Genomic DNA, 24,547 nt, shown 5'->3' with positions numbered 1-24,547 from the left:
GCTAAACTGCTTGGTGTGTGTGCTGCGTCTTTGTTAGTCCAGTAGTGAAAAAGGAACATCTTTATCTGTTTGGGCTAAATGTTGAGGCTGGTGCCTTGGGACATACTTTGGATGTCAGGTACTTTGGGGTTGGTAACATTCTTTTAATACATGAATATAACAATGTTCTTTGCTCATTCATTCATCCCCTTACCATAATGAATTTCCCCTTGGGGTTAAATAAAGGTTACCTGTGTCCAATCCATTCCTCCCTTTGTCATTCATTTATAACTGAGCTTTCTTTCATCCCTTCTCTTCTTTTTCTAATGCTGCAGATCGAAAGTTCATCATTGCGAATGCCCAGGTGGAGAACTGTGCCATCATTTTCTGTAACGATGCTTTCTGTGGGATGTGTGGATACAGCCGAGCTGAGGTAATGCAACAGCCATGCACCTGCAGCTTCATGTATGGACCTCACACGAGAAAACCAGCAATGGCCCAGATGGCTAAGGCTCTTCTGGGAGCTGAGGAGAGGAAGGTGGAAATTTCGCTCTACACTAAAGATGGTATGATTAAGTCATTTAAAAATTCATATCTATAGCCTTAAATTATTAGTAAACTGTTTTCAAACATAAGAATCCCCAGCTTCCAACATCTGTGGAGTTCAGAGGGGTGAGTGTCACTGTCCCACTTTTTAAACTGCATTTATAGCAGAAACAGATTTTATGGATGCACAGCTGTTTAAAATGAAGGTTGAATGATAATAAATATTTTGTGTACATTATTGTTTTAATGCTGCATATAGATACAAAAACTTAAGTACTGCCCTTTCATGTTCTATTTGCTGGATTTTATGTTTGTCTGCAGAATAATTGCACATGTTTGCATGTTCATCACTGTGAGTCACAAAAAAATTATATTAGAACCGGCCACCCATTTTGAGGGTTGCCCTGCACCTATATCCCTCTTGCTTCCCTACCAGTATCACTGTCTCCTCACCTCATCTGTGCTAGCTTCTCCTATCTGCCCCCATGATTATGCACTGACCCTGAAAGACGTAAGAAGGGTAAGTCAATGTCCAAATTTAATGCTTCAACCCCAATTTTACTTTGAAAATGAAATATATGTGCCACAGGTTCACAAATATCTGACTGATAATAATTTTATGTGCAGTTTCAGTCTGGCTTTCATCCACTACACAGTACAGAAACTGCCTCTGTTTACTTTACTCATCCTCTTTGACCTGACTGTTGCTTTTGATACCATTTCTCATAGCATCCTCCTTGACCATTAAACTTCAATTGGTGTTATCAACTCCTCACTTAACCGGTTTAGCTCATACATTTCTGGCTATTGTCAGTTTGTATAGCTTGTTTATTTCAAATCCTATCTCTCCCAGTCCCCAGTGGTGTTCTCCAGGGATCTCTCCTGGGACCCTTTCTTTTTATCATCTAGCTAATCCCCCTTGGCCATATCTTCAGAAAGCACAGTATTCAATTTCATTGTTATGTGGATGGCACCCAGCTCTATCTGCCTACCAAACCTACTTCCACACTTCCACCTTTTTCTATTTCTGTTTGCTCATGAGAAATCAAATCATGGTTCTTAAACAACTTTTCTTTAACTAAACACAATAAAATAGCATACATATAATTAAAAACAGAAAATAGAAAGTAGTTAAGAAGCTCATTCATTATCATTATTTTCATGAAGTCATCCTAAAAATAACAGAATATCGCAACTCCCACCCTAGCCATACCACCATCACTTATGTTGCACAATGAAATGACACAATTGCTACAATTTACTGAAAAAAGAGATTGTGACCACATGTATTATATTCTCATATAATCACAAGATCACCCAACCTTAGGTCTTATTATTAAGGATACTAATTATCAAATGACTGACATACTTTAAATTTAGACATTAAACCAGTAAAAAGTGGGTCATGGGCTTATATAGCCTGACTTATTTATATTGCAGCCACACTGCAGATACACAGACTGTAAAAGGGATGGGACTGGCTGGTTTATGGTCCACTCTGTCAGTTGGTGGAAGGTTTCTGGGACCAATAATGTAAAATAAATCTTAAGAAATGTAATTGATGTAATTTGCTTTATGTTCCCTATTAATTTCTTACTTATTTTGTTGAATAGTAACCATATCTATGTATGTTCTTATGAAGAGATTAAGAAAGCGGTCAGTCAAATAAGACCACACAAACTTAATCTGCTGCAAAACAGTTTGAACCGGTTCTTTTAAAAATCAGTTTGTCCAAAACTTTCTCTCTCACTATTCCTGGTTGTTATAGACCGCCCTCTACTCCTGCTTGTGCTTTGCCTGCTGTTTGTGAACTTGTAATGCACCTCATCAAAGTTTATTCTGTTATTCTGCGGACTTGAATTGCTTAACCCTCCATCTTCTGTCCAACTTCAATTAGATGTGTTAAATTTGTCTCAGATTGTGCAGGCCCCTACCAGATAAAATATGAAGTTACTAGATTTTGGCACATTACTTGACATTATATTCACCAATAGACAGGGCACATACTCATTAGGAATATTATGCCAAAGCCTTAGTGATCACTGTAGCATAGCATGTGTTTGCAAAGGTCTAATTTCAAGACATTTGCATTGGTAATTTTTAAACACCTGCTCAGAAACTATGATGAGCAGGCTTTACTCTATATTCTGGCATTTGTATAGCGACACAGAATTGGTCTCATTCCTGATGTTGAAAATGCCCTGTCAACTTTATTCACTGCAGTTCTCAACAAACATGCTCCTCTAAAAAAACTCATCTCAGTCCCTGGCTCAGTCTTGACTTGTCTGTGCTTATTCACCAAAAACACGAGCTGTGGTGAAGAACTAAGTCTTCCAATAAAGTATCTGACTGGCAGGCATACAGGACATCTAGAAACAAATGTACCAAGTCTATAAGATGAGCTAAAACTAGCTATTTAAAACAGCAGCTACTTATCAATGGCACAAACCCATACAAAATTGTGGAAAACTATCAAAATGCTTGAAAACAAGAGCACACCCTCACATCTACCCTTTGTAATTAGATCTGATGGTATTGTTGTCACAGACAAAACCAAAATGGTCCATTCCTTCAACAAACATATTGTCAAAGCTGGTTGTGTATATGTACTGTATATCTCCTTCCACTAATTCTCCTCTCACTTTAGCATTTGTAACCTGCCTCAGGACACTCCCCCTTCTCTTTTCAGCCTATACATGACTCTGATGTACTGGTTGAGTAGATCAGGGCATAGTTGCATCTCCACCACACTTTAAGTTGTAAATGATATTGTCTCTGGCATCAACAACAAACTCTACTGCTTCTAGAGTTGAAATGTTTTTAAAGGTCTATATATGACCATGCCATGAGAGTAAAAGGCATTTTAATGCTTAAAGAGAGTGCCTTGGAGTTTTCTTCCAGTTTGTCATCTACTAATTTAATCTTGCTTTGCTGAGGCTGCTACCAAAGCGACCCAGACCTGAATAAGTGGATGAAGATGAGTACAAGTATTTATGATACAGTTAGTTAGACTTGAAATCTATGGTAGATTTGTCAAGACAGAGCCTATTTGAAAACTTGAGATGCAAGACTTTTGCAGATTTCTGGCTAGCAGCTCTCATTAGTGGCTCTCATTAGCAGCCAGCAACTGAGGCATTAAACCCCACCCAATCATCAACACACAGGACTGGCCAATAAGAGCCCATGTCACCGGACTGAGAGCAGCCTGACTTATCTGCAGCAATTAAATATGATATACCTCTTCTTTTAGATACACAGTAGCTAATGGGCAGTCTTTGGTCTCACTGTATTTATGTCATTATAGAGAATTATAATTAATTCTCTATAATTTGTAGGTGGGGAGATCAGTTTGTCTGCAGGCAAAGTTGAGGTACAAAACTTTATACTTTTAGTTTTATGCTCATAAATAATACTAATACTAATTCTACTACTAATAATAATACTAATACTACTGCTACTACTACTACTACTACTACTACTACTACTACTACTACTACTAATAATAATAATAATAATAGTAATAATAATAATAATGCACAGTGTTTAGTTTTCCCTCTGTGACTGAGTAGACTAAATAAGCCTGGAAGCACCTCTCATTAACCAAGCACAGTTCAAAAGCACTGTCATGGGTTTATTATGAGGGTTTTAAGAGTTTCTGAGAGTGACTACTTCATGTGTCTTGTGGACCATGCTTGTAAGAGCTGAGTGCATCCCCCGTAGTTATGTCCATGTCAACCCACACTACCTCATAGATGGAACCTGCTAGATTTGGTGCCTGCCTATTTTTGTTACACACTCAGCTGCCTGGTGCTGCTTCCATTTTTATTTGTTTTTGACAGTTTTGGATTTAGGGTCACATATATTTGGATAGTGACAGAAATTTTGTAGTTTTTCCTCTGTAGACCACCACAGTGGATTTGAAGTGAAAACAATTCAATGTTACTGAAGTGTGGACTTTGAGGTTTAATTCTGTTTCAATTCAGTTCAAATATTGCATAGACCATTTTGGGATTCCAAGAATTTAAAGTGTGGTCCCACCATTCTCCGAGGGTCAAAAGTAATTGAACAACTCACTGGCAAAGAGATCAGTGACCAGGTGTGGCCTGTTCCCTTGTTATTCTTTGCCAAATTAAGCAGATAAAAGGTCTGGAATTGATTCTAAATGTTAAATTTTCATTTGGTAGCTACCCACTTCTCAATTCTCAATAAGGTTCAAAGTGGTGTGAGTGTAAATAGTAACGGGATGACTTTTGGAATATGTTGGGCTATCCTCTCTGCTTAGATTCAGATAAATGCTGCAAAAGTGGTAGGACAACATGCCATACTGAAGATAGATAATGTTATGCCAACCAATATGTTTGTTGCATTAATATAACTTGCGCAGGTTGCTAGACAACTAAGTTTATTTGAGTCAGTTTATAGCAAAGACCCAAGTGTCTGTCTGGAACAATTGTTTTGGTTTAGTTCGCATTAACTTGCAGAGTTTGTGTAACATGTTTTTTTGCTGCTGAAGAAACAGTGATGAAGAATTGTCATAAGTCCATCAGTGGTGGGTTTGGCCAGTTAACTCCTAATTCCAGTGAGCCTGATTTCTACAGTTGCTTTAGGGTTATGCTACAAACATTTTTTATTCATTTTAAAACTTCATTGGGATGGTGTGGCACAATCTGCCTGATTATTGGAAACACTGCAGCAATGTGTACATTAAAATAGATGTGTTCATCTAGATATTTTTAAACTAGTAACACTGTGATAGTAGTAATAATGGAATCATGTCAATCCAAAATGATGCAAAAATGCAGAGTTCCTATTCAGATAACAACAAAAAGCCATCACACACAGCCTAAGCCTCCATAAACTGCAGAAACCCTGAGGAAAACCGGTTTTGTACTTTGTAAGAGATGCAAGAATTGAGATTGAGATTGTGGACACAGATTTTACCTCATAAGATCATCATATGATCTTCTGGCCAGATCACACAGCCCTACTGTTACCCTAGCCACAGTAATGCTAACAATATTGTGAAGATTGGCCATGGGTAAAAAGTGCTGGGCTTAAGATGCCCCCCAGATCTTAACAAAGATAAACTGTGTGTGACAGGATGTTCTGGTTCTTGTTCAAGTTAAAATCCATTTTGACAAAGATTGTCTGGTGGTGACTTCTACATGTTAATCTTATTGCTGCTGGATAGTTGAACAATAATGTTTGATTATTATAAAGGAAGGCAGGATGTCTGTCCACTGTACAAGTGTTTTAATACTTTCAGAGCAATCTGATCATTCAGAACATCCAGCCTTTGTTCTAAGAAATATACTTGACTATGTAACATTCCACCAGTGAAATTTGATGACACAGATTTGTGTAAATTAATCTTTGAAGGATCCTTCCTTGACTTTGAGAAACATCCTGTGAGCTTTGGCAGAAAAGTGTGATGGCGGACTGATCATAGCACAACTACTGACAATGCTAATATGTTTTATGGTAATGAATATATGCCAAGAGTATCTATGGATAAAAAAAAAAAGTGTTATCATCTTCTGCACACTTTTATAGTTCTGTATAACAAAGAAACAAACAAACAAACAAACAAACTATTATACTAGCAAATCCAACATCATTGTATGTCTCATTTTATATCAGTAAAGGATACAGTTGGTCATATTCCACTGTGATCCATGAAGACAGCTGAGAGGCAGTCTGGCTATGCTCTGGTGGCGTGGATTTCCATTTCTGATGTTTTTCTGTGACACTTCATTTATAATTAATACCAAGGATTGGCTTTTGTAAGGCTTTAATATGAGATCTGCAGAGATTTTTTTTATAGCTGTTAATCAATACAGTTCTTCCGTGAGGTTAAACATAGCTTCACTTCTTGTCTGAGATTACCTGAAGTAAGATGATGTACAGTATGTAATGTATGTATGTACATAAGGTATGTGTTGTTACTTTTGTTTGTTTGCTTGTTTAGGTTTGGGTTTTTTTGCACATTGTATTGTGTCTGTGTACTTTAGGCTGCTCTCTTGTCCTTTGTTTTCTTATAATTATGGATCAATGAAACCTGAGTGCCCTGTGTACATGGATAATGACCTATGATTTTTATCTCATTACATTTCTGTAGTTTAATCTAGAACAGTGCAGACTCATACCTTCAACTAATCAATACAGATCAGTATTTGTGGACTTTTTGCATATCTAAAAGCCAGGTAATTTGTTCAGTCTAACAATAATTCCTCTTAGTAATTTTGGAAATCAAAAGAATGGATTTTATCAAATAAAGACTGCAAAGGACAAATCAGACTCACCCCAGATTTTATACAATACAATAAAGTTACACATTGATCATTTAGGTAATTCTAGTTTTAAACCCAAAAGATATAAAGTATTAAAAGATATGAAAAATAAAACATAACTTTATTGTGCTCAATGGGGGTTATTAGTGGATGTAATATTACAAAAAAAACTCAAACAGAACAAACCAACCTTTGGAATTCTATCAGTGATAGGAGAAAAATATTGTTGAAGACAGACATGTTACCCAAGTAATGCTGCACATAGATGTACATGATCTAGGTTTAAAAGGCAGGCTTTTTACCACAAAAAAATCCAAGAAATCATTGCACCCTCTATACATTGAGTTGATGGAGGATGACCATGACAACTGTGTTCATTACCATGCATGCATAGCCTATAGAGACCCTGTCTCCTGCATGAATTGTTGCATTTGCCAGCTGGAGCGAGAGAAGATGGAGCATTAGCCTCCTCTTGGAAGCAACCAGCCACTCCCATTGTGCAGGTACAGTGGGCCAAAGTACCAAGGGTAGTAATATGGATTGACCAAGAAGGGATAGAGCCACTTCCCAATTCTCCACCTCCAAGTCAGTCAAAGATCAAAAGAGGCAAGAGCTGGTGCATCCTGTGATTGGAGTTTTTGTTTCAGGTATAGAGAGTGAGGACCTCCCCTCTGGTCAGATGTGTCTGGAAGAGAGGCAGATGGGGTTTGTACCTGATACCATCTCATTTGAACCAATTCCACAAGGGAATTTACATATGGAATGTGTAGAGTGGAGAGATAGTTTGGATAGAGATTGGTTGGTTACATTGAAACCCAGGTTCTCTGAGTTGAGAGATTATTTCTCCAACTTTACTCTTCCACTTGGGAACACATTTAACCAGAGGTCACACATGCGAGATTCTTAGATAATAGCAGCATCCAATCTATGCATAGATGGTGTGTCTTAAGGAGTATCCAGGTCAGCCATCCCTATGCGAGTAAGTCCCTGTACATATGGCATATGTACTAACCATTATCCTGTAGTATTGATGGTTAATTGCTAAAAAAAAGAAGTTGAAAGTTGGGAGGAGAGTTGTTAGTGTTTGCTGTAAAATTGCTGGATTAAACATAGATGATCTTTGTCACTTGTAATCAGGTCTGAGACACTCACTAATTTCAGGTCATCCTTAAGTCAGGACTTTGTGCTGCTCTTATTGTTGTGTGTGGCCTAATATCTTTGGATGCTCATACTATTTATGGATTGCACAATGCTTCCTGATGTTCTAATGCTGTTGGACACAAAACAGTTGCTCAACTTGGCTGCCAGGTCAGAGGGACTCAGGAGATTGGTGAGAAATGGATAACTTGCAAGGTGAATTTTTGCAAATGTACGCCATGTAGCTGCATAAGCCAGTGAATTAAATGTTACATCCAAGATTTTCTGCAATCAGTTAAAGTTTAAATTCCACCAGTAACATTAGTGTTAGTGTGAGATATTTCATTAAATGGAGGTTGTGTGACAAAATTGACATTTAATTTTATTGTATGGATTATTGTATTTTTATTGACATATTGCAACTTTTACTTTCTGAGAAAACAATGGTTGGATTAAACATGTTATGAATTCATTTAATTAACTAGCAAATATGAGGGTAGACAAAATATGGTTACATTGATTTTAAACAACAATTTTGAGTAAAGCTGCAGTGCAGCTAACAAATTTCACACCAGTTGATAATCAGAGCAGCCCAACATGTAGTATTAAGCTACATCAATAATATTTTATTGAGCTTCAATAGCTGATTTGCTACCTTCAGTTACTACTGCTAACCCAGTGTTTCTCAAACTCCGTGGCAGGTCCACTGCAGGGTGTGTGAAGGTGTTGTGCAGTACTGTTTCAATGTGTATTTGTTCTTTCATTGTAGTGTAGGAAAGTTTTCCATGTGTTTCTCAAACTGTGATGCAGGTGTGGAGGTGGTGTTCTTGATCCTAACCAAAGTGATTCTGTCCAAACCTAAATCCCTGCGGGAGCAATGGTATGAGAAAATAGTGTAAGAAAAAAAGCATTATGTGCTGTATATTACAAAATGAAATTGCATTTTTAATATAGTTGGGTATGAGCATAGTTTCTCCAGGGCAGCTGCATTCATACAATGTGAATGCATGGAACTGACTCCAGAGTCAGCCAGTTTACACAGGAATACATTTCTTTGACATCTGATATGTATGTGATTTAGGTATCTTATGGAAAGTGAAGTATCTGTAATTGGATATGTGACATATGATCTATCAAATATGCAGAGAAATCGAGAAGGAACAAAGAAACAGGAGAAGAGGAGAAGAGGAGGGGATGGTGAGAGGATGACAGAAGACAGTAAAACGGAAAGAGACGGAGAGTGTATTTGTGAGACCCAGATAATCGTTTGGTTTTTTCCATTAATCTCTAATCCGGTAGTTTATCACTTCTTTCGGCCGATATGGTACTTACGCTCTAATGAAAACCATGATCCTATTTCTCTCATTGTCCCCAAAGACTGGTGTTGACCTTCACTGTGACCCGAGCACATATGCACATGGCAATGAATGAATGTACCTGAAGGGGAAAAAGATAATCTGGGTTCTGGGCATGCGTAAACAAGCCACAGTTCATGTACTGCTGTGCTGCAATGACATATCCCTAATAACACAATAACATTGGAAAGTATTTTGTACGAGAGAAGATGCATGGGTATGAAACTTTTTCAAACAAACACCTATACATTAAATTTAACTGTTTCAGAAGTTTTTAATACTTGTTTTTTCATGATGCCGCTTACAACAATCTTATTCTCTACCCTATATAGTACATACCAGGGATTCCATTTGTCTGTCCATCTGACTAATGTTTGTCTTGGTTTGACTGTATTACCCAAAAAGGACACAAATTTAGTTTAATATAGTTTGCAATTATTTTGAATTAATTCTTGACTAGGCAGGATATCAGTTAGCAGGAGGGGCAAAGGGCTGTGCAGTGGGGTGGGCATATTAGTAAGCTCTGTTTAGTTTTTCACTTGTTTTCCTTTGGTGCCTGGTGGTTATTTACTTGGATGGGACTACAGGCACAGAGGTGCTGAACTGCAGGGTGCTGTGAGTGCTGTCTCAAGAATAAAATAATCATATGAATTCATCAACTCTCAAGAAGAAAAATGTTTCTATTTCTCATGAAAGGAATCTTTTAAAATGAAAATAAAAGGCTAAAAACACTTGCAGAAACAGAACCGGCTTCTTTCACCAGTTTGTCCAGCTGTTTCATGTCTTTCTGTCTACCATGACCTCCCCAACCGATGACTGCATAGAAGAGAGCTCTGGCTACAGCTGATTGGTAAAACATGTGCAGCATTTAAGGGCAGACGTTAAAAGACCTGAGCCCTCTCAGGAAAAATAGCCAACTCTATCTGTTTCTATGTAGTGAACCTGTGTTCAGGGACCAGTCCATCGTGTTGTCAAGATGCACCCCAAGACATTTTTGTATGTTGGCACCACCTCGATGTGCACTCCATATATATTGGCTGGCTGAAGAGGGGGTTTAGATTTTCTGAAATCCACCACCATTTCTTTGGTCTTGGAGGGGTTCTGTAGGTGGCAGTTTTTGTGATTCCAATCACAGAAGGCTTTGATCAGGTCCCTGTACTCCTGTTCCTGTCCTTTCCTGACACGTGCCACAATAGCTGTGTCATCAGAATATTTTTGGAAGTGGCATGACTCAGAGTTGTATTTACAGTCTGCTGTGTCCAATGTGAACCGGAAGGGAGCCAAACCAGTCCCCTGTGGAGTCCCAGATACACTGTTCCCCAGCCTGACGAATTGTGTTCTTCCTGTCAGGTAGTCTGTGATCCATGAAACAAAGGAGGCATCTGTGCCCATCCTCTGGAGCTTGTCTCTGAGTATGGAGGGATGGATTGTGTTTAACACACTTGAAAAGTCCAAGAACATAATCCTCACATAACCACCAGTCTAATCCAGAAGATAATAAGATCAGTGTAACATGTGGAGGACAGCATCATCCACTTCACTGTGTTTGACATGGGGTCTCAGTATCAAACCTAATAAATGGAAGACACTTCAGTCACGTCGGTAAGCTTTTCAGGAGGAATCTTTGTGAATACTGTAAGCAGGAAATTGGCTAAAACATTACAACAATATGTAACAAAGCACAAATGGAGTCCTATAAGGTCTCATGCAGAATTGGATGGAGCAAGACATAAAAAGTTTGAGAACTGCTGGTCTGTGGTGGTTCACTTCGGTAGCCAACATCAAGTTGTCATTCAAGCATTCACACTTGTGTGCCCAAACAAATGTGTGCCTGATTTTGTTAACCTTTGTTAAACGCTACATTCCCAAGTGAACACATTGGTCCTGTGAAAAGTTCAAGGAGAACCCCAAGGGCTTTGGGAACATGGCTCTGCCCATGGATGCCTGCAGCACATAACTCTTAAGATACAACTGGCCCACAGGAAAGCCATAACCATAGACCATGGTTTTTCAACTATACATACAGTATATCACCAGGGAAAGATGTTCATTTTTCCCTTGTCATGCAGGGCATTTGGCTTGGGTTCACAGTGCTTGAGTTGTTATTATTATATCCTTTAAGTCACCCAAGTTATCATGACTTGCATCACAGATTTGCTCACCATTCTGGCTGTTAGTTTCCAGGTTCATGACCAATGATATGACTAGTTATGGAACAAAAACTAGACAACCGCTACTGAAACACTTAGTAAAACTCTTGCTATTTTATGCCCTTATGCATTGAAAAAATTCTGACTGTTTACTGTTTTGCAAACTAGACATCCTAGAGGACCAACAGTAAAGATTTTACAGTTTTATGAAAATTAGAACTGCACTTTAAGGCAGGTTTTATAAAGTGGTCAAAAACAGATGTTAATTTTCTGTCCATCCGTTACTAAGGGGTTTTTTGCTATTTTTAAGTCAGAAAATTAGGTTAAAACATTTTCTTCAATCACACATCTAAAAGTGCTCATTATTCCCTGCAAAATGCGGTGTCATTCATCTTTGTGCTGTAAATAGTTATGAAAGGGCAAACAAAAATGTACTAAGGCTGTCCATCCTTTACTGCTTGTCCAGCCCCTATTTTAAAAGTCCCTTTAAAATGTATTAATTTGGTACAGCTCCTGAAATTTCATTCATAGCCAGTGGATTATCTTCATGTATGTGTAGATTATAGCGCTCTGTAACAGATGGTCTGTTGTGCTCTGATATTATTAAGTTAGAATGAGTTAGCTACACTAATCCAACCTGGTTGTCAACTCAGACCTAACATGAGCTAGCTCTCCTCTTTGTCCTTCACACACAAATACACCACACAAAGCCCATTAAATTCTGAATACTACAAAGACTCCAGTCTTTCTACTGAAATAAATATGATAATTAGACAAGACGAAAGGATTAAATTAAAACATCTTGTCCTTTATTAATTCTGATTACCCAAAGGTTGAGCATTTTCTATGCTGCTCGCAAAACTAGTCACACTTTATTGAAGTAAAGTAATTTGACCTGCAGTATGTAGGGAAAGGCAAAAAGATGAAAACAGGAGAATCCAGCTGAAATGGACAACAGGATGTTGTAATGTAATTACATGAAATTATATAAAAGCTTTCAATGACAAATACAGAATCTTCATAAATGGTATTCTGAAATGTGTTCAGTGTGCCATTTACATCAGATGTCAGACCAGCTGGCAGCATTGTGACTATTTTTTTGTTGATGTCTCCATCTAGAGGAGTGTTTCAGTATTACGTGAACATGGTACAAAACTAAAGCAATATCCAATATCATCTGTTCTTTTGAGCCCGTGTAGATCTCACCATTCTGTTCTCTCTCTGTCTCTAGGAGTGTGTTTTCACTGTGTCATTGATGTAGTTCCAGTGAAGAATGAGGACGGCCTGGTCATCATGTTCATTCTGAATTTTGAGCTCCCCACTGACCCCAGACCAACCAGCAGGTCCCCAGTCAGAGACCTCAACAAAGTGCTGCGGATCCCATGGCTAAACATGGGTATGTTTACAGTACTCTATGCAAAAATAGCTATATTTTATATGCACCCTATATATATGATCCATATAAACACAATCCAGAAATCTGGGTCTGGTGTTCTACGGAATTGTTATAATGTTCATTTCTATGTTGTGATATATTTTAGGCCCTGCAAATTATTATTTTTTATTATTACATTATTTTTTGTCAGTGTTTTGGCTTACTTTTGTCCGTTTGTTATTGTCTGTTTTTATGCCTTTATATACTTGAATGAATTTTATGTAGTCATCTACTGCTTAATGAAGTAAGTCGTGGACTACAGCTGCTTCTCTAGTTAATTAGAATATGGTGAAGAGGATGATGTGGATTTTCCAAGACCTCCAGATTATTTAGTGTATACCTCTCCACCACAGTATCCAGTGAGACCAGCTCCTCTAGAAACAGTGAACCAGCTTTCTTTATTGTTTGTCCAGCCCCCTGGTGTTCTTTTTTATGATGCTGCTGCAACAGGAGACATAGGCGTAGAATTGCATTTTTTCCACCACTGACCAGCATCATCTTTGATAGAGTGCATCTGTGTTCATGGACCAGTCCATCTTATTGTCAAGATGCACACCAAGATACTTATATGTTGGCACCAACCCAATATCCACCCCATATATGTTGACTGGCTGCAGTCTGAAATATATTACAATTTCTTTGGTTGTGGAGGTGTTCATTAGGATGAGTTTTTGTTACTTTATTACAGATGGACAGATCCCTGTACTCCCTATCCTATACATTCCTGATACTTGCCACAATAGCTATGTCATCAGAGTGTCAGCTGGGTACGGAGGCCCTGGCAATCTGATCCTCAGCTGCCTAAACTGGTTATTGGTACATGGAAGGGGGGATCACACTCCTCAGCCTCCCTGGGAAGGCCTATGGTACTGGAGAGGAGAGTCCAACTGATAGTCAAACCTCGGATTCAGGAGGAACAATGTGGTTTTCGACCTGGTCGTGGAACACTGGACCAGCTCTTTACTCCTACAGACTCCTAGAGGGTTCAAGGGAGTTTGCCCATCCAATCTGCATGTGTTTTGTGGATTTGGAGAAGGCATTCGACTGTGTCCCTTGGGGTGTCCTGTGGAGGGTGCTATGGTAGTATGGGGTACATGGCCTGCTGCTACAGGACATTAGGTCCTTTTACAACTGAAGCCAGAGCTTGGTCTGCATTGCTGGTAGTAAATTAGGTTTGTTCCATTCCTCCAGGGCTGCATTTTGTCACAGATTCTGTTCATAGTCTTTATGGACTTGTGCTGGGACAGTTATAGAGCTGAGTGTGAAGCAAGAGGGATGAAGATCAGCACTCCCAAGTCTGAGGCCATGGTCCTCAGTCGGAAAAGGATGGAGTGCCCTTTTGGGGTTGAACAAGTGTCACCCCTGCAAGTGGAGGAGTTTAAGTATCTCTGGGTCTTATTTATGAGTGAGGGAAGGAAGTATTGTGAGATCTACAGGCGGATCAGGGCAGCCTCTGCAGTAATGTAGACACTGTAGACAATGTAGAGCTGAGCCAAAAGGCAAAACTTTGAATTTTCCAGCTGATCTACATTCTTACCTTCACCCATGGTCATGAGCTGTGGATAGTGAATGAAATAACAAGATAGTGCATACAAGCCATGGAAATGGGTTTTCTCTGCAGGATGGCTGGGTTCTCCCTTAGAGATAGGGTGAGGAGTTTGGCCCTCTGGGAGGGGCTCAGAGTACAGCTGGTGCTTCTCCACATCAAGAGAAGCAGCTGAGGTAGTTTGGACATCTGGTCAGGATGCCTCCCTTGAGAGCTGCTCTGGGCATGTCCAAGCGGGAGGAGACCCCAGGGCAGACTTAAGACATGCTGGAGGGATTATATCTCTCGGGTGGCCTGGGAACGCCTTGGAATCCCCCTGGAGGAGCTAAAGGAGGTGGCTGGGGAAAGGGAAGTCTGGGCTTCTCCACTCAAGCCGCTGCCCCATGACCCAAACATGGATAAGTGGAAGAAAACAGATGAATGGAAATGATATGTGCATACATGAGTAATTGTGAGGTAAATTAAATTGTAAACTATTTTATTGAGTTACCTCTTAATGAAATTCGAGAGTGACTTCAGTCATGCAGTATAAATTAAGACCTTTTATTACAAAACAAAATAACAGATGTGGTGACTCTGCAACACAATTGTCATCAACTGTTTGTAGAGACATCTGGTGGAAAAAATATGTACTGTATGTTTAAATAAGTTTCATTGATGACTTTGAACACATTAAAAGCAAAAGAATCACTGGAACATATTTTTGAGCATCTTAAAGTCCTAATGCAACTGTACAGCTCACCCAGGAGTGAGTGTACTGCCAACCACAGCTGGCTGTCCAGTGACACAGCACCTAAGGGTCACAAGTTACAAACATGTCTTTCTTGCATCCATGATGAACTCACAGACAGTCGTATTATTGTCTCTCAATTACAAATACACACTTGGTACATTTTCCAATGTACCTGCATTTCCTATATTAAACATCTGGTCAGAGATGATCTAGATGTCAATGAGCCTGTTTACATGACCATAAAAATCTGATAACTAAGAGTAATCAGATAATTGTGATAATTAGATCTGATGCTTTTACATTCATTTAAAAATGTGATAATCAAAAAACCCTGGTTTAGACAATCTAGTCCATTATCAGATTTCTTTCAGACTACAAACCTACATAGTAAAGGTAGACTCAAACTTCTTGTTATTGTCTTCCACTTACGTTTGACTACGGAACATCCGTTTTTTATGATTTTAGTTATTTTTACACATGCACAGATGTAAAAGAATGAAATAAATCAGATATACTGTGTACATGCAGGAAGACATCGGACAACTGAGAAGAAATCCAGGTGTTTTAATCCAATTTCTCATAATCAGATTACTGTTGTTGTCTGATAAAACAGATCAGATTATGTTGTTTACATGATCACTTGAATAATATAATAACTCCAGAAATCGGATAATGATTGGAGTATTAGTGTGTATGAAAACGGGCCCATTGACATCCTAAAGGAGAAATGATCGCTCACTAAGGGTTCCGTTTATACGTATTGATCCCTCATCTGGAACACAACCTATTCTCATGTAGGCTGTGTCCAACCTGTATAAGTTACTGGAAAATCAGTTGAATTTATCTCAGTTGCCCATCAGTCCTTGGAGAAACATCTGCTGGCAAAAAGTATGTACTGTGTATTGAAATATCCATTATTATAATCAGTATCAGTTGCAGTTAATTACACTGAACAAAAATATAAATGCAACACTTTTGTTTTTGCTCCTGTTTTTCCATTAGGTGAACTCAAAGATCTAAAACTTTCTCTACTTTTATTTCAATTCACGGGCAACATCTCTGGTGGACATTCCTGCAGTCAGCATGCCAACTGCACGCTCCCTCAAAACTTGCGACATCTGTGGCATTGCGCTGTGTGATTAAACTGCACATTTTAGAGTAGCCTTTTATTGTGGCCAGCCTAAGGCACACCGGTGCAATAATCACGCTGTCTAATCAGTATCTTGATATTTCACACCTGCGAGGTGGATGGATTATCTTGGCAAAGGAGAAGTGCTCACTAACACAGATTTAGACAAAGTTTTGAACAATATTTGAGAGAAATAGGCCTTTTGTACATAGAAGAATTTTTAGATCTTTGAGTTCAGCCCCTGAAAAATGGAAGCAAAAACAAGTGTTGTTTATATTTTTGTTCAGTGTATAACAAGATATGGGATTAATTAATTCTTTTTTAGACCCAAAAAGCACAGAGATTTGACTCCTAGTTATATAATCATATTTAATGCAAGACATGCCAAAGTTAGAATCCAGCTGAATTAGATAAAGTGCACTTATACTCCATCCAAATTTGTTTCACTGTTATTGTTTTCATGTTCCCTTTTATAGCTCAGCGGCAGCGTTTGCGTCTCCTCCTGCGCTCCCTCAACCCTGGAGCAGGTGGTCTGTCCCAGGACACAGAGCTGGGTTCTCCTCAGGGAGACCTCCCTCCCCTTGGACATGAGTCTATAGCCCTGGAAAAACTCCTGTCCTTCCCTGACATGGAGCAGCTTGAGGAGGCAGGAGGTGGACTGCTGCTGTGGGACAACGAGGAAGAGGAAGAAGGGGAAGGAGCTGGAAAGATTAGAGAGAGGGGAGGGGAGAGAGATGGATTGGTTACAACAGGACGAAAGAATGAAGGAGACAGATGGAGGAGAGAGGGAACCGATGTGTTTGGACTGAGGAGAGGCATGGGTCTGCCCCCATCTCCAAACTCAGCACCTCCAATCCTTGCCCTACCCCTCGCCTCCTCACATACGCCACCTAGGTAGGTATTCTCTCATTTCTGATCTGCATATTAGTGTTAAAGCTCAGGGGTGTCAAAGTCATTTTAGTTCATGGGCCACATTCTGCCCAATATGATCTGAAGTGGGCTGAACCACTAAAAAATAATAACATAGTAATATATCAACACTGTCATCTCCAAAGTTGTTATTTTAGAGCGAAAAAAATAAAATTACGTCATGAAAATATTTGCATCTACAAACTGTCCTTTAAAAATGTGAATAGCCTATACAACCGTGAACAGAATTTAGTGAGAGAAATAAGTGCAGTTTTAACAATATTATCATCAAGGTGCACTTCTTCATTGCCACAGACCCCTCTCTCACACTCATCTTCAGTTTCACCTGCTGGCACCGCACCTGGAGCACATCACCATTAGGAGCCTTTGTAAGTGGCTCCGCTGCTCTGGTGTGGTGCTGCTGCTGCTGCCGCCACTCCGCCATAGACTCACCACCACGATCATTCTCATCACCCTTTGGACTCTGACTGTTTCCATCCTCAGGTTTTTTTGTTACCCATGTTCTTGTTTAATTTCTGTTAATAAACCTGTTTTCTCCCTTCAGCACCGTGCATGTGAGTCTATTCAATAACTCTGTCATGACAGACTGAAGTTGGTATTAGCAGAAAATATTACTATATTGGGTGTTGTGCTATTATTATTAACAAGATTACCATAACAATCTAAATAGACAACCACTCCACTAGTGGATGATTTAATGTTTCAGCAAGTTAAGTACACATCATCCTCTCATAAAAGGTAGTTATTACATGCAGTAAAGAGTAACAAAACAAATGTAATACCTATTATGAATGTAACTATTACCACTTATGAATGTCAAATGAATGCATTTTTATGCTGTATCATATTTTATTTTGTGGTTAAAAATGCCTGTATTTTTAATATTGATATATCTTAATCACTTATAAAATTAGAAAGTCCAACACATCAGTTACAACTGAATTGACATCATCGCACAGCATGGCTGGTCATGATGGCAATCAAACTATTGCAGGGCTGTCAAGCTCATTTTAGTTCAGGGGCCATATGTAGCCCAATTTGATCTCAAGCGGGCCAGACCAGTAAAATAATGACTTAATAACCTATAAATAATGACAAATCCAAGTTTTTCTTTTTGTTTTAGTACAAAGCCCCCTCCAATTAAATTATGAAATTATTTACATTTTACAAAAAAGATGTGAATAACCTGAAAAAACAGAAATTTCATTTGAAAAATTAGTGCAATTTTAACAATATTGTGCCTCAACTTATTATTTATACATGTACATTTACACACAGTGTTACATAAACATTTGGTAACAGGCAGAATATTGTTAAAATTTTGGAGTTTGGAACTAAAATTTGAACAATTTCTACAATATTACATCTCTTACAGATCACAGTGGATCCATAAATGCACAAAACATTTAGTAACAGGCAGAAAATTGTTAAAATTGCACATTTCAGGTTGTTTGTCTTTGTTTTTATTTATGTATTTATTTGCATTTTATTGTGAAAGAATAGTTTTGTAAATGTAAATATTTTCACAGTGTAGTGTTATTTTTTTCACTTAAATTTTTTACACATAATTTTTCACAAAGAAAATTTGTAGTTGTCATTATTTATGGGTTATTGGGTTGTTATTTTTTACTGGAGATCACGTTGGTCTGTATGTGGAACGTGAACCAAAATGATTTTGACAACCTTGTACAGGTTAATTTTTGCACTTTCATCCTGCGGGGCCGGAATGGAACCTTTGGCGGGCCAGATTTAGTCCCCGGGCCGCATGTTTGACACCTGTGAACTATTGGGACATCGTCTTCAATGTGACTACAGCTTGGCAATAATATAGGAGGAGGACACTTAAAACTGTAGGTTATAATTTCCAAAATGAAATATTATGTTACCCAAAAATATATTGTTTAAACTTAAAATCTGTGGCCAGTTTACCAAGGTTGAGCCTGCATGAAAATTTAACCCAAACTTTTAAGAGATTTTCCATTAGTTCATCTAGATAACACGTTTTCAGATTCAGAAAACTTTATTCATCCCATACGGGCAATTTATTTGCAGCTTGCCACAGACATCAGTCAACATTCAAAGTGCAATGTAACAAACATGAATCAGTATACAAATACAAGATAGGTCATTGGAAGACAACTACAAATAAATACATGAATCAACAATAAATAATAAATACCAATGCAGGCCAAAAGACTAAAAGACCCTGTTAGTTCTGCTAACATTAAAAAATCTCATATAAAATGACTGCTGTCAGAGTTTAAAAGTGTGACAGCTGATTGAATAAAAGATTTTGAATATCTGTTGCTTCTCCTCTGAGGTGCATGGTAGCTCAGGATTCCTGATGATAGCCTCTGCTTTCCTCACTAGTAGTCTGACTCCAGTGATCTCTGATGTGTTGACTGTGGTCTACATGATTTCACTGCATAATTGCGGAAACAGTGTCTGATATCTGGTGGTCCCTGCTCTCACATAGGCAACACACAAAAGGTGTGTCAGTGTGTAATATTTCATATGTAGTATTTGTGTTAGCTTTTTCGTTGTATAAATCTTTATATCGCCATCCTGACTATTTTGTGTTTTTGTGTTTCTATATATACAGGGTGTCCCATAAGTCTCCATACATAGGAAAAATAAACGTTTCTTGACATAAACCATTTTTATTTATATAATATGCTCTATATGACTGTCATTTGGTTGGGAACAAATTGATCCAAAACACTTCCTGTTTTTTTGAACTTGACAATAAGTTTTGCCACAGTGTCGTGTGTGATACTCATCCCATGTTTTCTGTTAAATGCGCTTGCAACCATACGACTGCTTGCTGAACTGGCCATCTGGATGATTTCAATTCGTTGCTCTTTATTCAAATGCATTCTTTGGGTTATCTGAAATATAAAGAAATACATGTTAGAACCATATATGCATGGAATGTATCATGTCTCCTATGTATGGAGGCTTATGGGACACCCTGTAGTATAACTCTCAGGATATTTAAGGACTATTACAGCACACCTTTCTCCTCTTTTTCCCCTAACTCATTTTCCTCTGGAAAGAACTTTTAGCTCAAAGTGAGGGCTGCGTTGGTCTGATTTAGTTTTTACTGTCAAAAAGCACTGTGCTAATAACAAATTTGATCAACTTCCTGTCCAACAGAGAAAGTGGAAGAGGAAGAGACTGTCTTCACCACACCCATCCATCCAATAAGTTAGATGGCAGCTGTGGGAGTTTAAAACATTCCTCTTCAGTGGATGACATCAAGACTGGCCAGAGTTACTGGGACAAACGGCTGCAGCTTCGCCACAGCTGCACAGGTGACACATTTTACACTTTATTTCTGTGGTAAATATATGGAAAGTGTCAAACAAATTAAGTTATCAAACAGATATATTAAGCAAAAAAGGTGCATTAGTTTATTTGTTTTATGTCATTAAACTTTGCCTTTCACCACTCTTTTATGAATATTGCATATTAGACAGTATAATCTGTACTGCAATCCCCTTAATAAGGTCAGTTGTGCTGTCAAAGATGAAGTACACATTTACCCCGTTAGCCCAAACACATACAAACTGGTACAAGCATGTTTATGTTTGTAACATAAACAATATATGCTAATCTGTATAACGCCTTAAAACACAGGTGTCAGACCTGCGGCCTGGGGGGCAAAACTGGCCCACCAAAGGCCATAACAAGGAACTGGCTCAAAACTGATGCACCTTGTGAGGATTAGTGGCTAGCTATAATAGAGGAAATCTACTCTATTTAATAAATGACTCATTACCTATGGCTCAAGGAACATATCTTCATAAAGCGCTGGACAAAATGGCTGGACTATAAACAAAACAATGCATAATTACTACTGTACGTCATTTAAATAGTTTGTGTTGAACCAGTGACCCCTAGTTTCTGTGTTGTATTGTCTGTTGATAAAACAAATAAAAATAAAGTATTAAAAAGGAAAAAAACAAAACAAAACCTGGCCCGCCAAAGGGTCCAGTCCAGCCCGGTGAGTGAATTTGTGAAATGTAAAAATTACACTGAAGATATTAACAATCACGGAAGTGAAAATCATTTTTGGTCAATTCAATCTAAAGTGGGTCAGACCAGTAAAATACTATTATAGTAAGCTATAAATATTGAAAACCGTAAATTTTCCTCTTTGTTTTCGTGTAAAAAAAAAAAAAAAAAAAAAAAAAAGGAAAATTACACGAAAATGTTTACATTTACAGACTAGCCTTTTACAAAGAATGTGAACAACCTGAAATGTCTTAAGAGAAGTATGTGGAATTTTAACAATATTCTGCCTGTTACTAAATGTTTTATGTATTTGTAGATCCACTGCACATATATAAATGACAAACTAAGGCATAATATTATTAATATTGCACTTATATTTCTTAAGAATTTTTAGGTTGTTCATATTTGTTCACGTTATGCTCAAGTACGGTTCGTAGATGTAAACATTTTCATAACAGAATTTTTCATTTTTTACTCAAAAACATAGAGAAAACTTGAGTTGAAATTATTTATAAATTCTTATTTATATTGTTTTACTGGTCCGGCCCACTTTATATCATATTAGGCTGTATGTGGCCCCTGAACTAAAATGAGTTTGACACCCCTGCCTTAAAAGGTTCTGTACCTGACAGAAGTACACAGAAAATAACTGAACTGTGTATTGCAAATGTAAACCAATTTAGATTTACATAGGCCAGGCAATCACACACACTCCGAGTATGAAATCCTGACCCGTAAGAGTAAGGCTGTCAAACTCATTTTCTTTCAGGAGCCACATTCAGCCCAATTTAATCTCAACTGGGCTAAACCAGTAAAATAGTAATATGATAACCTATGAATAATGACAGCAAAAATTTTTTCAAGCATTAAATTATGAAAACATTTACATTTTCAAACTATTCTTTTCACAAAAAAGATGTAAACAACCTGAAAAAAAATTAATTTCTTAGGAAAAATAAGTGCAATTTAAACAATGTTATGTATATAACTCAGCCTTTATACATGTGCATTACCAATTGAACCTACAATGGCACAAAACATTTATTAACAGGCATATTGTTAAATTTTGATGAGTTTGGACGTAAAACAAGAATGATTCCTATAATATTATGTCTCAACTTATTATTAACACAACTTAAAGATCAAAAATGCACAAAGCATTTAATAATAGGCAGAATATTGTTAAGATTGCACTTAATTTTCTTTAGACATTTCAGGTGTTCATGTTTGTTCAGGTTATTCGTATTTTATTGCTAAAGGACAGTTTGTAAATGTAAATATTTTCATAATGTAACATTATTTCAAATTTTCACATTAAACCACAACGAAAATTTGGAGTTGTCAATATTTATAGGTTATTATACTATTATTTTACTTAAGATCACAATTCTAGAAGTTTGATGAGTTTGACACACTTGTCTATTAACATCTTCAGGATAATTTTTGCACGTTGCAAATTCATCCACCGTGCTGGATTGTTGATTGACAGTTTTTGCTTGTTTTTGTATGTTTGACACACCCCTGCATTAGAGAATTAGTGGTCCATCTTTAATGGGTTGCCTGAATGTCAGGAATGTTAATATTTACAAATGAAACATAGTTGACGTAACAAGACACAAAATATGATATGTCCATAATGGCTATAACAAAATACAAAGTAAATTTTAATATCACTGCTTGTCTTTTTTTTTTTTTAATTTTCATATTTCATGCTTCCTCAACGTTTTACCTGTACTAACAGAGTCCTTGGTTGCCTGTGGGTAGGATGGTTAGTGCTGCCTGTCTTTGTGTGTTTGTGAATATATTCACACCATAACATGAAAACAAATAGAGTTAAGATGGTCGGACTCAGCAGTTATGTCGAACATGATCCATCCCATTCATGTATAAATGATGAATGTGATAATTCGAGCAAATCTTGAGAAAATTTCTTCAAATTTGGTAAAAAATTCACTTGGATTCAAGGAAGAACTAATTAGGATTTTGGTGGTTATAAGTCACAAAATACATTCTGATGCCATTACACAAGAATTCAAATGCTTCTGATGACTGGAATCATGTGTACCAATATACTGACAACTTTCATTTCACCAAGATCGCGATAGTTGACCCATTGGTTAACCTTAACCTACAAAGCTCTTCTATGTATGGTACCGTCATACCTATCCTCTTTTCCCCAAAGATCAAGCAGTCAATATTCTTTACAGTCTTGTAATCTGTATGATTTGAATGTACCCAAAGTTAGAACTGAACTGGGGAAGCGAGATTTTAGCTTTGCCGCTCCTTCTGCCGGGAATACACTTTAAGTGGAGCTGAAAATGCCAGAACTCATGTCATTTCAAGCTTTTCGCTCTGTCTTACGGACAAGACAGCGAGAATCATTTGGTCAGTGCCTGTGTTTTAAAATTTCTGTGACCTCAGCTAAATATTTGCACTTTATCAACTGCTTTTTAAAAAACTGTCTAACTTTTCTGTTATTACAATATTATTACTGTGTTTTTTAATTTATTGTAACTACCTGTCTGTAAATCCTGTTTTCTCTCCTGGTGTGTGCTGCTGACCTCTTAGCCAGGTCGCCTTTGTAAAAGAGATATCGATCTTAATGGCATTCTGTCTAGTTAAGTTAAGGTCTAATAAAAAATAAAAATGATGATAATAAAAAAAGAACTCACTTTAACACAATTTGCTAAATTCCATACTTTTAAAAAGAATTCATGCATACATGTTTTTCCTTTTCATTGCTTTTAAAAATGCATAGTCAATATATTAATATAATCCAGCTACTGGTTCCAGTTTTAGGCCTAGTTCTATTTCTGTTTTCTATCTGTCTGTCTGTCTGTCTGTCTGCCTGCCTGCATGCCTGTCTGTCTCTCTGCCTGTCTGATCACCACATCATTCACTTTGTCCAATCATTACATTTGTGTAACAGTAAGACACTCTTCTGTCTCCTCCTCAGCTGGGATGGTAACCGTCAGAAAGAGCAGCGTATCTGTTGGGACATCAGATACTGATTTGCGTTGCAGGGCAAACAGCCAGGTGAGATTATTTATAACCTACAAAACTTACTGTAACAAAACCTACATCTAAAAGTCAACCAGCAAAACATTACTTATGTAATAACTGTGGGATTTTAAGACTGAAAATCACCACTCTGAAATGAGATGCTCAAAGAAGATATATTTCAAGGCCTTTTCTGCAGAAATAAGAGCTCACACACACCTCAACTCTAAAATCGGGTTGTGTGGAGAGATCTCTGGTGACCATCCAAAAGGAAAACACTTTGATATTCAAAAGTTGCTG

General features: G+C 37.7%; 1 protein-coding gene across 1 annotated transcript in view; it reads left to right on the top strand.

Annotated features, from left to right (window-relative positions):
• Window positions 1-24,547, top strand: part of LOC115437559 (potassium voltage-gated channel subfamily H member 6-like) — a 75,772-nt gene that overhangs the window by 11,929 nt on the left and 39,296 nt on the right. Inside the window, exons 2-6 of the mRNA XM_030160799.1 lie at window positions 315-545; window positions 12,689-12,853; window positions 16,777-17,194; window positions 20,387-20,544; window positions 24,204-24,283. Of these exons, the coding sequence (XP_030016659.1) occupies window positions 315-545; window positions 12,689-12,853; window positions 16,777-17,194; window positions 20,387-20,544; window positions 24,204-24,283 (1,052 nt within the window). The remainder of the gene's footprint in view (window positions 1-314; window positions 546-12,688; window positions 12,854-16,776; window positions 17,195-20,386; window positions 20,545-24,203; window positions 24,284-24,547) is intronic.

The sequence above is a fragment of the Sphaeramia orbicularis genome, chromosome 17, assembly GCF_902148855.1.
Source record: "Sphaeramia orbicularis chromosome 17, fSphaOr1.1, whole genome shotgun sequence".
In the NCBI taxonomy this organism is placed as follows: Eukaryota; Metazoa; Chordata; class Actinopteri; order Kurtiformes; family Apogonidae; genus Sphaeramia; species Sphaeramia orbicularis.
The sequence above is the reverse complement of the archived record's forward strand: the minus strand, read 5'-3'. Positions and strand labels throughout refer to the sequence as shown.